The following is a 14,397-nucleotide window of genomic DNA, read 5'->3' as shown; positions in this document are numbered from 1 at the left end:
AAAAGTGGATTTTGAGTTCTTCTCGGCTGTAAAAGATCTCCCATTGTTTGAGGAGACGTGGGCTTATGAAGGAGCGGTTTGTTTTGTGGAGGAGGGGAAAAAAAATTGTAGATAAAATGAGTTGAACGTGTATCTATGTTTTTTTATTTATTTTTATTTAGGAATGACACATTTGTTGCTTATTTTCTGAAAAGGCACAGTGTGTCATTATTTGTGTTCATTATTAAGTATAAAATAAAGGTTTTTATAAAAACTCAAAACTCTCTGTCTGTCTGTCTTTGTCTCTCTCCACTTTTGATGTCAAAAACCTTTGATGTTGTTACTTTCTCTTTTTGTTTCTTTCCCTTTCATCTGTCAACCTTAATGTCACACAACTCTTTCTCTTTCCCACGCTCTTCCTCTTTACCTTCAATCTGTCTCTCTATCTCTCCTTTTATCTGTGACTGTTTGGTCTTCTACCTCTATTTATATATCTCAAGTGCTTACTCCACCGATCGCTCTCTCCCTTTCTCTCCCTCTCTCTCCCTATCTCTCCCCATCTCCCTCCCTTCCATCCGGATTTCCATGGTCTACCCCAGGGCTGTGTGACACCGCCATCTCATTATCTCTCTCTCTCCCTCTCTCTCCCTCTCTCTCTCTCTCTCTCTCCCTCCCTCTCTCTCCCCCTCTCTCTCCCTCCCTCTCTCTCTCCCTCTCTCTCCCTCCCTCTCTCTCCCCCTCTCTCTCCCCCTCTCTCTCCCTATCTCCCCCTTCCACCTGGATTTCCATGGTCTACCCCAGGGATGTGTGACACCGCCATCTCATTATCTCTCTCCCTCTCTCTCTCTCTCTCTCTCTCTCCTCCTCTCTCTCTCTCCCCCTCTCTCTCTCTCTCCCTCTCTCGCTGTCTTTTCTCCTTCCTCGATTTTCTCTCTCCTCCTCCCCCACTTCTTCTCTTCCCCCTCACTCTTTCTTTCTCCCCTCTCTGCCAATAAGACAGATAAAAGTAAAATCTTTCTCTCTCGATCCTCCCTCTCTCCTTTATCTCTTAGGCCTCCATTATTCCCTGATCGTATCACCCCATATTACTCATCACTCAGATCAGTTGCAGGTATCACATTCTCACTGCAGGACAACATGTCATTGGGATTACTAGAATCGATAACCCCACAGCACCCCCAACAACACACTGTAGTCTAAAGTTTTTTTCTGTGAGTAACCACTGACAAACGCTGCCCTCTGGGCTAGAAATGGGAACTAACCTCATGTTTGCCCTTCATTCTGCAGACTCGAATGTCATTCTTATTGGATTCCCACGTCCGCTTCTAGCAGAGGACCACAAAATGACATGACCAGAGGGTTACAATCATACTGGGATCTGATTTAATCAGAGGTGTTTGTTACATCAGCGAGGTCATACACTTAGTGTCTGTCTGTCTGTCTGTCTGTCTGTCTGTCTGTCTGTCTGTCTGTCTGTCTGTCTCACCTTGCTGTAGAACATTTCATCCCCTGACATATTGTCCAGCTCCACTCTGTATAGATCATCTCTGTTTTACAAACACAGACAACAGGAGAAAAACAAAGACGTTTTCAGTATTTTACAGTGTATTTGATCATGAAACAACTATATACTGTGTACAGTGTGTGTGGTAGGGTACTGTGTACAGTGTGTACGGCAGGGTACTGTGTACAGTGTGTAAGGTAGGGTACTGTGTACAGTGTGTAAGGTAGGGTTCTGTGTACAGTGTGTACGGCAGGATACTGTGTACAGTGTGTAAGGTAGGGTACTGTGTACTGTGCGTGCGGTAGGGTACTGTGTACAGTGTGTGCGGTAGGGTACTGTGTACTGTGTGTGCGGTAGGGTACTGTGTACAGTGTGTAAGGTAGGGTACAGTGTGTAAGGTAGGGTACTGTGTACAGTGTGTAAGGTAGGGTACTGTGTACAGTGTGTAAGGTAGGGTACTATGTACAGTGTGTAAGGTAGGGTACAGGCAGTGTCTGATTATTACCTGGCTCCTATGTAGAGAGTGCGGTTGACCTGGAGCACTGTCTGAATGTGCAGCTCCTGTCTCTGAGAGGACTGATGAGCTCTACCCACAAACACAGGGTACCTCCTCACCACTGAGAAGAAGGATGAGAGAGCGAAAGAAAGGGTTGTTTATACTCTATCATTACATTTACAGGGGATGGAGAGAGAAAGACAGGAAGGATGGAGGAAAAAAAGCTAGGAGGGGAAGAGTGAAAAGTGAGAAAGGCAGAGGAGGGAGAAACAGAGTGATGGCAGAAAGATGGAGACAGACAATGATAGTGATACAGGAGGGGAAGAGGGGATAGATCAGACACATACAGTATGGAAGGACAGGTAGGACACACTGCAGGAGGAGAGGAAATGATAGATCAGACACATACAGTATGGAAGGACAGGCAGGACACACTGCAGGAGGAGAGGAGAGGATAGATCAGACACATACAGTATGGAAGGACAGGCAGGACACACTGCAGGAGGGGAGAGGATAGATCAGACACATACAGTATGGAAGGACAGGCAGGACACACTGCAGGAGGGGAGAGGATAGATCAGACACATACAGTATGGAAGGACAGGCAGGACACACTGCAGGAGGAGAGGAGAGGATAGATCAGACACATACAGTATGGAAGGACAGGCAGGACACACTGCAGGAGGGGAGAGGATAGATCAGAAACATACAGTATGGAAGGACAGGCAGGACACACTGCAGGAGGGGAGAGGATAGATCAGACACATACAGTATGGAAGGACAGGCAGGACACACTGCAGGAGGGGAGGAGAGGATAGATCAGACACATACAGTATGGAAGGACAGGCAGGACACACTGCAGGTAGGGTGGAGAGGATAGATCAGACACATACAGTATGGAAGGACAGGCAGGACACACTGCAGGAGGGGAGGAGAGGATAGATCAGACACATACAGTATGGAAGGACAGGCAGGACACACTGCAGGAGGGGAGGAGAGGATAGATCAGACACATACAGTATGGAAGGACAGGCAGGACACACTGCAGGTAGGGTGGAGAGGATAGATCAGACACATACAGTATGGAAGGACAGGTAGGACACACTGCAGGTAGGGTGGAGAGGATAGATCAGACACATACAGTATGGAAGGACAGGCAGGACACACTGCAGGAGGGGAGGAGAGGATAGATCAGACACATACAGTATGGAAGGACAGGCAGGACACACTGCAGGAGGAGAGGAGAGGATAGATCAGACACATACAGTATGGAAGGACAGGCAGGACACACTGCAGGAGGAGAGGAGAGGATAGATCAGACACATACAGTATGGAAGGACAGGCAGGACACACTGCAGGTAGGGTGGAGAGGATAGATCAGACACATACAGTATGGAAGGACAGGCAGGACACACTGCAGGAGGAGAGGAGAGGATAGATCAGACACATACAGTATGGAAGGACAGGCAGGACACACTGCAGGAGGGGAGGAGAGGATAGATCAGACACATACAGTATGGAAGGACAGGCAGGACACACTGCAGGTAGGGTGGAGAGGATAGATCAGACACATATAGTCTGGAAGGACAGGCAGGACACACTGCAGGTAGGGTGGAGAGGATAGATCAGACACATACAGTATGGAAGGACAGGCAGGACACACTGCAGGAGGGGAGGAGAGGATAGATCAGACACATACAGTATGGAAGGACAGGCAGGACACACTGCAGGAGGAGAGGAGAGGATAGATCAGACACATACAGTATGGAAGGACAGGCAGGACACACTGCAGGTAGGGTGGAGAGGATAGATCAGACACATACAGTATGGAAGGACAGGCAGGACACACTGCAGGAGGAGAGGAGAGGATAGATCAGACACATACAGTATGGAAGGACAGGCAGGACACACTGCAGGAGGGGAGGAGAGGATAGATCAGACACATACAGTATGGAAGGACAGGCAGGACACACTGCAGGAGGAGAGGATAGGATAGATCAGACACATACAGTATGGAAGGACAGGTAGGACACACTGCAGGAGGAGAGGAAATGATAGATCAGACACATACAGTATGGAAGGACAGGCAGGACACACTGCAGGAGGAGAGGAGAGGATAGATCAGACACATACAGTATGGAAGGACAGGCAGGACACACTGCAGGAGGAGAGGAGAGGATAGATCAGACACATACAGTATGGAAGGACAGGCAGGACACACTGCAGGAGGAGAGGAGAGGATAGATCAGACACATACAGTATGGAAGGACAGGCAGGACACACTGCAGGAGGAGAGGAGAGGATAGATCAGACACATACGGTATGGAAGGACAGGCAGGACACACTGCAGGAGGAGAGGAGAGGATAGATCAGACACATACGGTATGGAAGGACAGGCAGGACACACTGCAGGTAGGGTGGAGAGGAGAGGATAGATCAGACACATACAGTATGGAAGGACAGGCAGGACACACTGCAGGAGGAGAGGAGAGGATAGATCAGAAACATACAGTATGGAAGGACAGGCAGGACACACTGCAGGAGGGGAGAGGATAGATCAGACACATACAGTATGGAAGGACAGGCAGGACACACTGCAGGAGGAGAGGAGAGGATAGATCAGACACATACAGTATGGAAGGACAGGCAGGACACACTGCAGGAGGAGAGGAGAGGATAGATCAGACACATACAGTAATGGAAGGACAGGCAGGACACACTGCAGGAGGGGAGGAGAGGATAGATCAGACACATACAGTATGGAAGGACAGGCAGGACACACTGCAGGAGGGGAGAGGATAGATCAGACACATACAGTATGGAAGGACAGGCAGGACACACTGCAGGTAGGGTGGAGAGGATAGATCAGACACATATAGTCTGGAAGGACAGGCAGGACACACTGCAGGTAGGGTGGAGAGGATAGATCAGACACATACAGTATGGAAGGACAGGCAGGACACACTGCAGGAGGGGAGGAGAGGATAGATCAGACACATACAGTATGGAAGGACAGGCAGGACACACTGCAGGAGGAGAGGAGAGGATAGATCAGACACATGCAGTATGGAAGGACAGGCAGGACACACTGCAGGTAGGGTGGAGAGGATAGATCAGACATATACAGTATGGAAGGACAGGCAGGACACACTGCAGGAGGGGAGGAGAGGATAGATCAGACACATACAGTAATGGAAGGACAGGCAGGACACACTGCAGGAGGAGAGGAGAGGATAGATCAGACACATACAGTAATGGAAGGACAGGCAGGACACACTGCAGGAGGGGAGAGGATAGATCAGACACATACGGTATGGAAGGACAGGCAGGACACACTGCAGGAGGGGAGGAGAGGATAGATCAGACACATACAGTATGGAAGGACAGGCAGGACACACTGCAGGAGGAGAGGAGAGGATAGATCAGACACATACAGTATGGAAGGACAGGCAGGACACACTGCAGGTAGGGTGGAGAGGATAGATCAGACACATACAGTATGGAAGGACAGGCAGGACACACTGCAGGAGGGGAGGAGAGGATAGATCAGACACATACAGTATGGAAGGACAGGCAGGACACACTGCAGGAGGGGAGAGGATAGATCAGACACATACAGTATGGAAGGACAGGCAGGACACACTGCAGGAGGAAAGGAGAGGATAGATCAGACACATACAGTATGGAAGGACAGGCAGGACACACTGCAGGAGGAGAGGAGAGGATAGATCAGACACATACAGTAATGGAAGGACAGGCAGGACACACTGCAGGAGGGGTGGAGAGGATAGATCAGACACATACGGTATGGAAGGACAGGCAGGACACACTGCAGGAGGAGAGGAGAGGATAGATCAGACACATACAGTATGGAAGGACAGGCAGGACACACTGCAGGAGGAGAGGAGAGGATAGATCAGACACATACAGTATGGAAGGACAGGCAGGACACACTGCAGGTAGGGTGGAGAGGATAGATCAGACACATACAGTATGGAAGGACAGGCAGGACACACTGCAGGAGGGGAGGAGAGGATAGATCAGACACATACAGTATGGAAGGACAGGCAGGACACACTGCAGGAGGAGAGGAGAGGATAGATCAGACACATACAGTATGGAAGGACAGGCAGGACACACTGCAGGTAGGGTGGAGAGGATAGATCAGACACATACAGTATGGAAGGACAGGCAGGACACACTGCAGGAGGAGAGGAGAGGATAGATCAGACACATACAGTATGGAAGGACAGGCAGGACACACTGCAGGAGGAGAGGAGAGGATAGATCAGACACATATAGTCTGGAAGGACAGGCAGGACACACTGCAGGTAGGGTGGAGAGGATAGATCAGACACATACAGTATGGAAGGACAGGCAGGACACACTGCAGGAGGGGAGGAGAGGATAGATCAGACACATACAGTATGGAAGGACAGGCAGGACACACTGCAGGAGGGGAGAGGATAGATCAGACACATACAGTATGGAAGGACAGGCAGGACACACTGCAGGAGGAGAGGAGAGGATAGATCAGACACATACAGTATGGAAGGACAGGCAGGACACACTGCAGGTAGGGTGGAGAGGATAGATCAGACACATACAGTATGGAAGGACAGTTAGGACACACTGCAGGAGGAGAGGAGAGGATAGATCAGACACATACAGTATGGAAGGACAGGCAGGACACACTGCAGGAGGGGAGGAGAGGATAGATCAGACACATACGGTATGGAAGGACAGGCAGGACACACTGCAGGAGGGGAGAGGATAGATCAGACACATACAGTATGGAAGGACAGGCAGGACACACTGCAGGAGGGGAGAGGATAGATCAGACACATACAGTATGGAAGGACAGGCAGGACACACTGCAGGAGGGGAGAGGATAGATCAGACACATACGGTATGGAAGGACAGGCAGGACACACTGCAGGAGGGGAGAGGATAGATCAGACACATACAGTATGGAAGGACAGGCAGGACACACTGCAGGAGGAGAGGAGAGGATAGATCAGACACATACAGTATGGAAGGACAGGCAGGACACACTGCAGGAGGGGAGAGGATAGATCAGACACATACAGTATGGAAGGACAGGCAGGACACACTGCAGGTAGGGTGGAGAGGACATAGTGACATCTCCATACTGACTCCTCTTCAGGAGATTGAGTGGAACCACTGTCTCATTGTCCTTGACTGCAGGGAGCGACATAATAGACAACCATCTATCTACGCATCTCCAAACGCTCTGCCCTCTCTCTCTCCTCTGCTTCCATTCAATCTCTCTCTCTATCTCCACCACTCTCTATTTCCATCTCCACCTCTCTGACTATCTACCTCCTCCCTCCTTCGATTGTTCTCTTTTTCTCTCTGTCCTCCCATGTCTCTCTCTCTCCACCTCTCACACCCCCCTCCTCTTGAACTAGGTTGATGCTCAATCAGATATGCAGTAAAACAGCAACAAAGCAATGACCTCAGATAGCAGCTCCATAATATTAAATCAAAGGAAAGGAGGAGAGGAGAGCATTATATATTTTGTTCACACACTCAAGGAAAAACACATTTCCCAGTGCTTCTGCAATCTATCTCTGTGACACGGTTGTTTCGTGTGAAAACAGCTCCAGACCAAGGCTGTGACCCCTGACCTTTCTGGCCTGATGGAATACTGAGATCCACCAAGGGTCATTCAGCACAGATACCATACATACACAAACGCATACGAGCCAAAGAAACACATACACACACTGAGTATACTGAAAAATTAAGAACACCTTCCTAATATTGAGTTTCATCCATAGCTGCAGGAAGTAGTTTGGTGGTGGTGGTGCTGTGTTTTTTATGGGGGGGAGGAGCGAAAAATAATGACTGTGCTGAAGACGTCTATATCGGTCTGACATCATCACAAACCACTTGATGTACTCAATTACTGTATCTTCATGGTGATGGAGTCTACAGGTACAAAGTCTACAGGTACAAACCAAGATGACCCGTCTATGTACAATACAGTAATATACATTTACATTAAGTGGTTTGTAAGGACGGTAAATGAATACTGCACAAAAAGTGGTTGTCTTCCATATTATTTGATCAAGAAAACTATTTAATTCGATGGGGATGTTTGATGTCTTTGCCCATAAATTTGCACCTTTTGATGTAAATGTTTGAGAACAGAGTTTTGTCCTTTCTGGATTTCATTAGAATGACAGAATCACAGAGAAAGGGACATATCAGCAACTCTTACAATTCCAACTATTGAATCCTGCAAGATACTGTTCTTCATTATACAAGTAACTTTCTTGCTAAAGTGGAGATGCTGATAAATAGTTTTGGCCCGCACTACAGACATCTACATTGGTTTGCTAATACTAGTAAAGGCCCAGTGCCCCACTTTGTGAGAAAAAAATGTATATATTTTTTGATTCCGATATTTTTCAGAGGGTCCTGCAGCACACTCAGCCCCCCTACTTCCCGCAACTATGGTTACACCCCTCCTTTTGCCCTCAGAACAGCCTCAATTCATCAAGGCATGGACTGAACAACGTGTGGAAAGCATTCCACGGGGAAGCTGGACCATGTTGACTCCAATGCTTCCCACAGTTGTGTCAAGTTGGCTGCATGTCCTTTGGGTGGTGGACCATTCTTGAGACACACGGGAAACTGTTGAGCGTGAAAAATTCAGAAGCGTTGCAGTTCTTGACACAAACTGGTGCGCCTGGCACCTACCACCGTACCCCGTTCAAAGGCCCTTACATTTGTTGTCTTGCCCATTCACCCTCTGAATGTCACACACGCACAATCTATGTCTCAATTGTCAAAAATCCTTCTGGATTCACCTGTTCAGTCTGTCATAGAAAGAGCAGGTGTCTTTAATGTTTTGTATACTCAGTACACGTGCGTGCGCAAACACACACACACACACACACACACACACACACACACACACACACACACACACACACACACACACACACACACACACACACACACACACACACACACACACACACACACACACACACACACACAATGAGAAGGACACATACCCTCTAAGGGAGCGTAGCTGAGCGGACCGGGCTCCTCTGGGAAAGAACTGTGAGCCAATCGGAGGAGAAGGAGGAGAAACGTGAGGGGAGGGGCCATGGTTGTCATGGCAGCACAGCACAGGCACTAGAAAGGGAAAGAAAGAGAGGAGAGAGAGAAGAGAGAATAATCAGTGACCAGTCCTATAGTTGCAAATCACACCGTACATTATATAGGTGGTGTAGAGAGATATTGATTGCAATAGGTTGCATACACGGGCACACACACATGTACGCATGCACTCAGGCAGGGCCAAATGACCTGGCACCTAAAGTATGGTCCACCGAGCAGTGTACAATGGGGAGAAGGCTGTTTCAAATGAAATGCAATGTGCCCTATTGTTTAGAATGGCTACACATTGTTGAGCATTTCCAGCTGAACAAGGTGACCTAAGCCATATACCACCCCAGAGTCCTATATAGAGAGAAGTGGCTACTGCTATGGAGGGAACCCTACAGGGCCATACACCATAACATCCTATATAACAGAGAAGCTGGGCCCTATAGCAAACCCCCCCAAAAAGTGAAAGACTGAAGGCAGCTGGAGAACATCAGACAAGCTGAGGGAAGTCACAGATAAGTTGGACAATATCTCCATGTACTCTTTAGAGCCCAATGCTTGGTAATGTACTCCATAGAGCCCAATGATTGGTAATGTACTCTATAGAGCCCAATGCTTGGTAATGTACTCTATAGAGCCCAATGCTTGGTAATGTACTCTATAGAGCCCAATGCTTGGTAATGTACTCTATAGAGCCCAATGCTTGGTAATGTACTCTATAGAGCCCAATGCTTGGTAATGTACTCTATAGAGCCCAATGCTTGGTAATGTACTCTATAGAGCCCAATGCTTGGTAATGTACTCTATAGAGCCCAATGCTTGGTAATATACTCTATAGAGCCCAATGCTTGGTAATGTACTCTATAGAGCCCAATGCTTGGTAATGTACTCTATAGAGCCCAATGCTTGGTAATGTACTCTATAGAGCCAAATGCTTGGTAATGTACTCTATAGAGCCCAATGCTTGGTAATGTACTCTATAGACCCCAATGCTTGGTAATGTACTCTATATTTATTTTTATTTTTTAATTTATTTTTTATTTCACCTTTATTTAACCAGGTAGGCTAGTTGAGAACAAGTTCTCATTTGCAACTGCGACCTGGCCAAGATAAAGCATAGCAGTGTGAACAGACAACACAGAGTTACACATGGAGTAAACAATTAACAAGTCAATAACACAGTAGAAAAAAAGGGGGAGTCTATATACAATGTGTGCAAAAGGCATGAGGAGGTAGGCGAATAATTACAATATTGCAGATTAACACTGGAGTGATAAATGATCAGATGATCATGTACAGGTAGAGATATTGGTGTGCAAAAGAGCAGAAAAGTAAATAAATAAAAACTGTGGGGATGAGGTAGGTGAAAATGGGTGGGCTGTTTACCAATAGATTATGTACAGCTGCAGCGATCGGTTAGCTGCTCAGATAGCTGATGTTTGAAGTTGGTGAGGGAGATAAAAGTCTCCAACTTCAGCGATTTTTGCAATTCGTTCCAGTCACAGGCAGCAGAGTACTGGAACGAAAGGCGGCCAAATGAGGTGTTGGCTTTAGGGATGATCAGTGAGATACACCTGCTGGAGCGCGTGCTACGGATGGGTGTTGCCATCGTGACCAGTGAACTGAGATAAGGCGGAGCTTTACCTAGCATGGCCTTGTAGATGACCTGGAGCCAGTGGGTCTAGCGACGAATATGTAGCGAGGGCCAGCCGACTAGAGCATACAAGTCGCAGTGGTGGGTAGTATAAGGTGCTTTAGTGACAAAACGGATGGCACTGTGATAAACTGCATCCAGTTTGCTGAGTAGAGTGTTGGAAGCGATTTTGTAGATGACATTGCCGAAGTCGAGGATCGGTAGGATAGTCAGTTTTACTAGGGTAAGCTTGGCATATAGAACCCAATGCTTGGTAATGTATTCTATAGAACCCAATGCTTGGTAATGTACTCTATAGAACCCAATGCTTGGTAATGTACTCTATAGAACCCAATGCTTTGTAATCTGTTCTATAGAACCCAATGCTTGGTAATGCACAACAATACTAGTCATTCAGTTGAGGCTCTTATCCAGACAAACTTCTCTTTCACCGTCTCTATCACATACACGTATTCGCACGCACGCACGCACGCACGCACGCACGCACGCACGCACGCACGCACGCACGCACGCACGCGCACGCACGCACGCACGCACGCACACACACACACACACACACACACACACACACACACACACACACACACACACACACACACACACACACACACACACACACACACACACACACACACACACACACACACAGCAGGGGTGAAACAGTGAAATGTGGGCATCCACCCAGCAATGCATCAATCAACAGATTGCTCTACTGCCACACATAAATAATGAGAGAGATTGGCTGACACTCTAAGGTATCAGGAGCAGGGTTTTGGCTGACACTCTAAGGTATCAGGAGCAGGGTTTTGGCTGACACTCTAAGGTATCAGGAGCAGGGTTTTGGCTGACACTCTAAGGTATCAGGAGCAGGGTTTTGGCTGACACTCTAAGGTATCAGGAGCAGGGTTTTGGCTGACACTCTAAGGTATCAGGAGCAGGGTTTTGGCTGACACTCTAAGGTATCAGGAGCAGGGTTTTGGCTGACACTCTAAGGTATCAGGAGCAGGGTTGGGCTCAGCTCCATTTCAACTCAGTCAATTCAATCATTTTATTGAAATTCTTTACCAAAAACTTAATCGGGGGAAAATAGTAGAGCCATTTAATTTGATGAATGATTTTTCTCTAACTGTAATGAAGTTGACCCCAGCCCTGCATAAAGCTACAGCTCCACTTACTCTACAACAGGTCTCACTCACTGCTGTTTCACGCCTAGCATTCAGTGCTATGAGAATAACAACTTTTCTTTGTCTGGGGATAATAATTGAGGGATATACAGTGCCTTCGGAAACTATTCACACCCCTTGACTTTTTCCACATGTTGTTGTGTTTCAGCCTGAATTTAAAATAGATTGAATTGAGTTTTTTTTCTCACTAGCCTACACACAATACTGTGTGCAAAGCTGTCATCAAGGCAAAGGGTGGCTATATTTTGATTTGTTAAACACTTTTGTGGTTAATACATGATTCCATATGTGTTATTTCATAGTTTTGATGTCTTCACTACTATTCTACAATGTAGAAAATAGTAAAATCAAGAAAAACTAATAGGGGTTTCCAAACTTTTGACTGGTACTGTATATATATATATATATATATATATATAACGTTTGACTGGTACTGTATATATATAACGTTTGACTGGTACTGTATATATATATAATGTTTGACTGGTACTGTATATATATAGATAACGTTTGACTGGTACTGTATATATATAACGTTTGACTGGTACTGTATATATATATATAACGTTTGACTGGTACTGTATATATATAACGTTTGACTGGTACTGTATATATATATAAAGTTTGACTGGTACTGTATATATATAACGTTTGACTGGTACTGTATATATATAACGTTTGACTGGTACTGTATATATATATATATAACGTTTGACTGGTACTGTATATATATAACGTTTGACTGGTACTGTATATATATAGATAACGTTTGACTGGTACTGTATATATATAACGTTTGACTGGTACTGTATATATATAACGTTTGACTGGTACTGTATATATATATATAACGTTTGACTGGTACTGTATATATATAACGTTTGACTGGTACTGTATATATATATATAACGTTTGACTGGTACTGTATATATATATATAACGTTTGACTGGTACTGTATATATATAACGTTTGACTGGTACTGTATATATAGATAACTTTTGACTGGTACTGTATATATATATAACGTTTGACTGGTGCTGTATATAGATAACATTTGACTGGTACTGTATATATATAGATAACGTTTGACTGGTACTGTATATATATATATAACGTTTGACTGGTACTGTATATATATAACGTTTGACTGGTACTGTATATATATATATATATATAACGTTTGACTGGTACTGTATATAGATAACATTTGACTGGTACTGTATATATATATATATATAACGTTTGACTGGTACTGTATATATATATATAACGTTTGACTGGTACTGTATATATATATATAACGTTTGACTGGTACTGTATATAGATAACGTTTGACTGGTACTGTATATATATAACGTTTGACTGGTACTGTATATATATAACGTTTGACTGGTACTGTATATAGATAACGTTTGACTGGTACTGTATATAGATAACGTTTGACTGGTACTGTATATAGATAACGTTTGACTGGTACTGTATATATATATAACGTTTGACTGGTACTGTATATATATAGATAACGTTTGACTGGTACTGTATATATATATAGATAACGTTTGACTGGTACTGTATATATATAGATAAGGTTTGACTGGTACTGTATATATATAGATAACGTTTGACTGGTACTGTATATATATATAGAGTACGTTTGACTGGTACTGTATATATAGATAACGTTTGACTGGTACTGTATATATATAACGTTTGACTGGTACTGTATATATATAACGTTTGACTGCTACTGTATATATATAACGTTTGACTGGTACTGTATATATATATAGATAACGTTTGACTGGTACTGTATATATATAGATAAGGTTTGACTGGTACTGTATATAGATAACGTTTGACTGGTACTGTATATATATAGATAACGTTTGACTGGTACTGTATATATATATAACGTTTGACTGGTACTGTATATAGATAACGTTTGACTGGTACTGTATATATATAACGTTTGACTGGTACTGTATATATATAACGTTTGACTGGTACTGTATATATATATATAACGTTTGACTGGTACTGTATATAGATAACATTTGACTGGTACTGTATATATATAACGTTTGACTGGTACTGTATATATATATAACGTTTGACTGGTACTGTATATATATAACGTTTGACTGGTACTGTATATAGATAACATTTGACTGGTACTGTATATATATATATATATATATATATATATATAAAACGTTTGACTGGTACTGTATATATATAACGTTTGACTGGTACTGTATATATATAACGTTTGACTGGTACTGTATATATATAACGTTTGACTGGTACTGTATATATATATAACGTTTGACTGGTACTGTATATATATAACGTTTGACTGGTACTGTATATATATAACGTTTGACTGGTACTGTATATAGATAACATTTGACTGGTACTGTATATATATAACGT

At 44.6% G+C, this 14,397-nt stretch overlaps 1 protein-coding gene across 1 annotated transcript in view; it reads right to left on the bottom strand.

Annotated features, from left to right (window-relative positions):
- Positions 1–14,397, bottom strand: part of LOC115118365 (semaphorin-6B-like) — a 114,002-nt gene that overhangs the window by 29,756 nt on the left and 69,849 nt on the right. Inside the window, exons 3-6 of the mRNA XM_065013619.1 lie at positions 9,029–9,152; positions 1,989–2,100; positions 1,466–1,526; positions 1,242–1,304 (exon numbers count right to left, since the gene is read on the bottom strand). Of these exons, the coding sequence (XP_064869691.1) occupies positions 1,242–1,304; positions 1,466–1,526; positions 1,989–2,100; positions 9,029–9,152 (360 nt within the window). The remainder of the gene's footprint in view (positions 1–1,241; positions 1,305–1,465; positions 1,527–1,988; positions 2,101–9,028; positions 9,153–14,397) is intronic.

Source organism: Oncorhynchus nerka, linkage group LG9b (genome assembly GCF_034236695.1).
Source record: "Oncorhynchus nerka isolate Pitt River linkage group LG9b, Oner_Uvic_2.0, whole genome shotgun sequence".
NCBI classification, from domain to species: Eukaryota; Metazoa; Chordata; class Actinopteri; order Salmoniformes; family Salmonidae; genus Oncorhynchus; species Oncorhynchus nerka.
The sequence above is the reverse complement of the archived record's forward strand: the minus strand, read 5'-3'. Positions and strand labels throughout refer to the sequence as shown.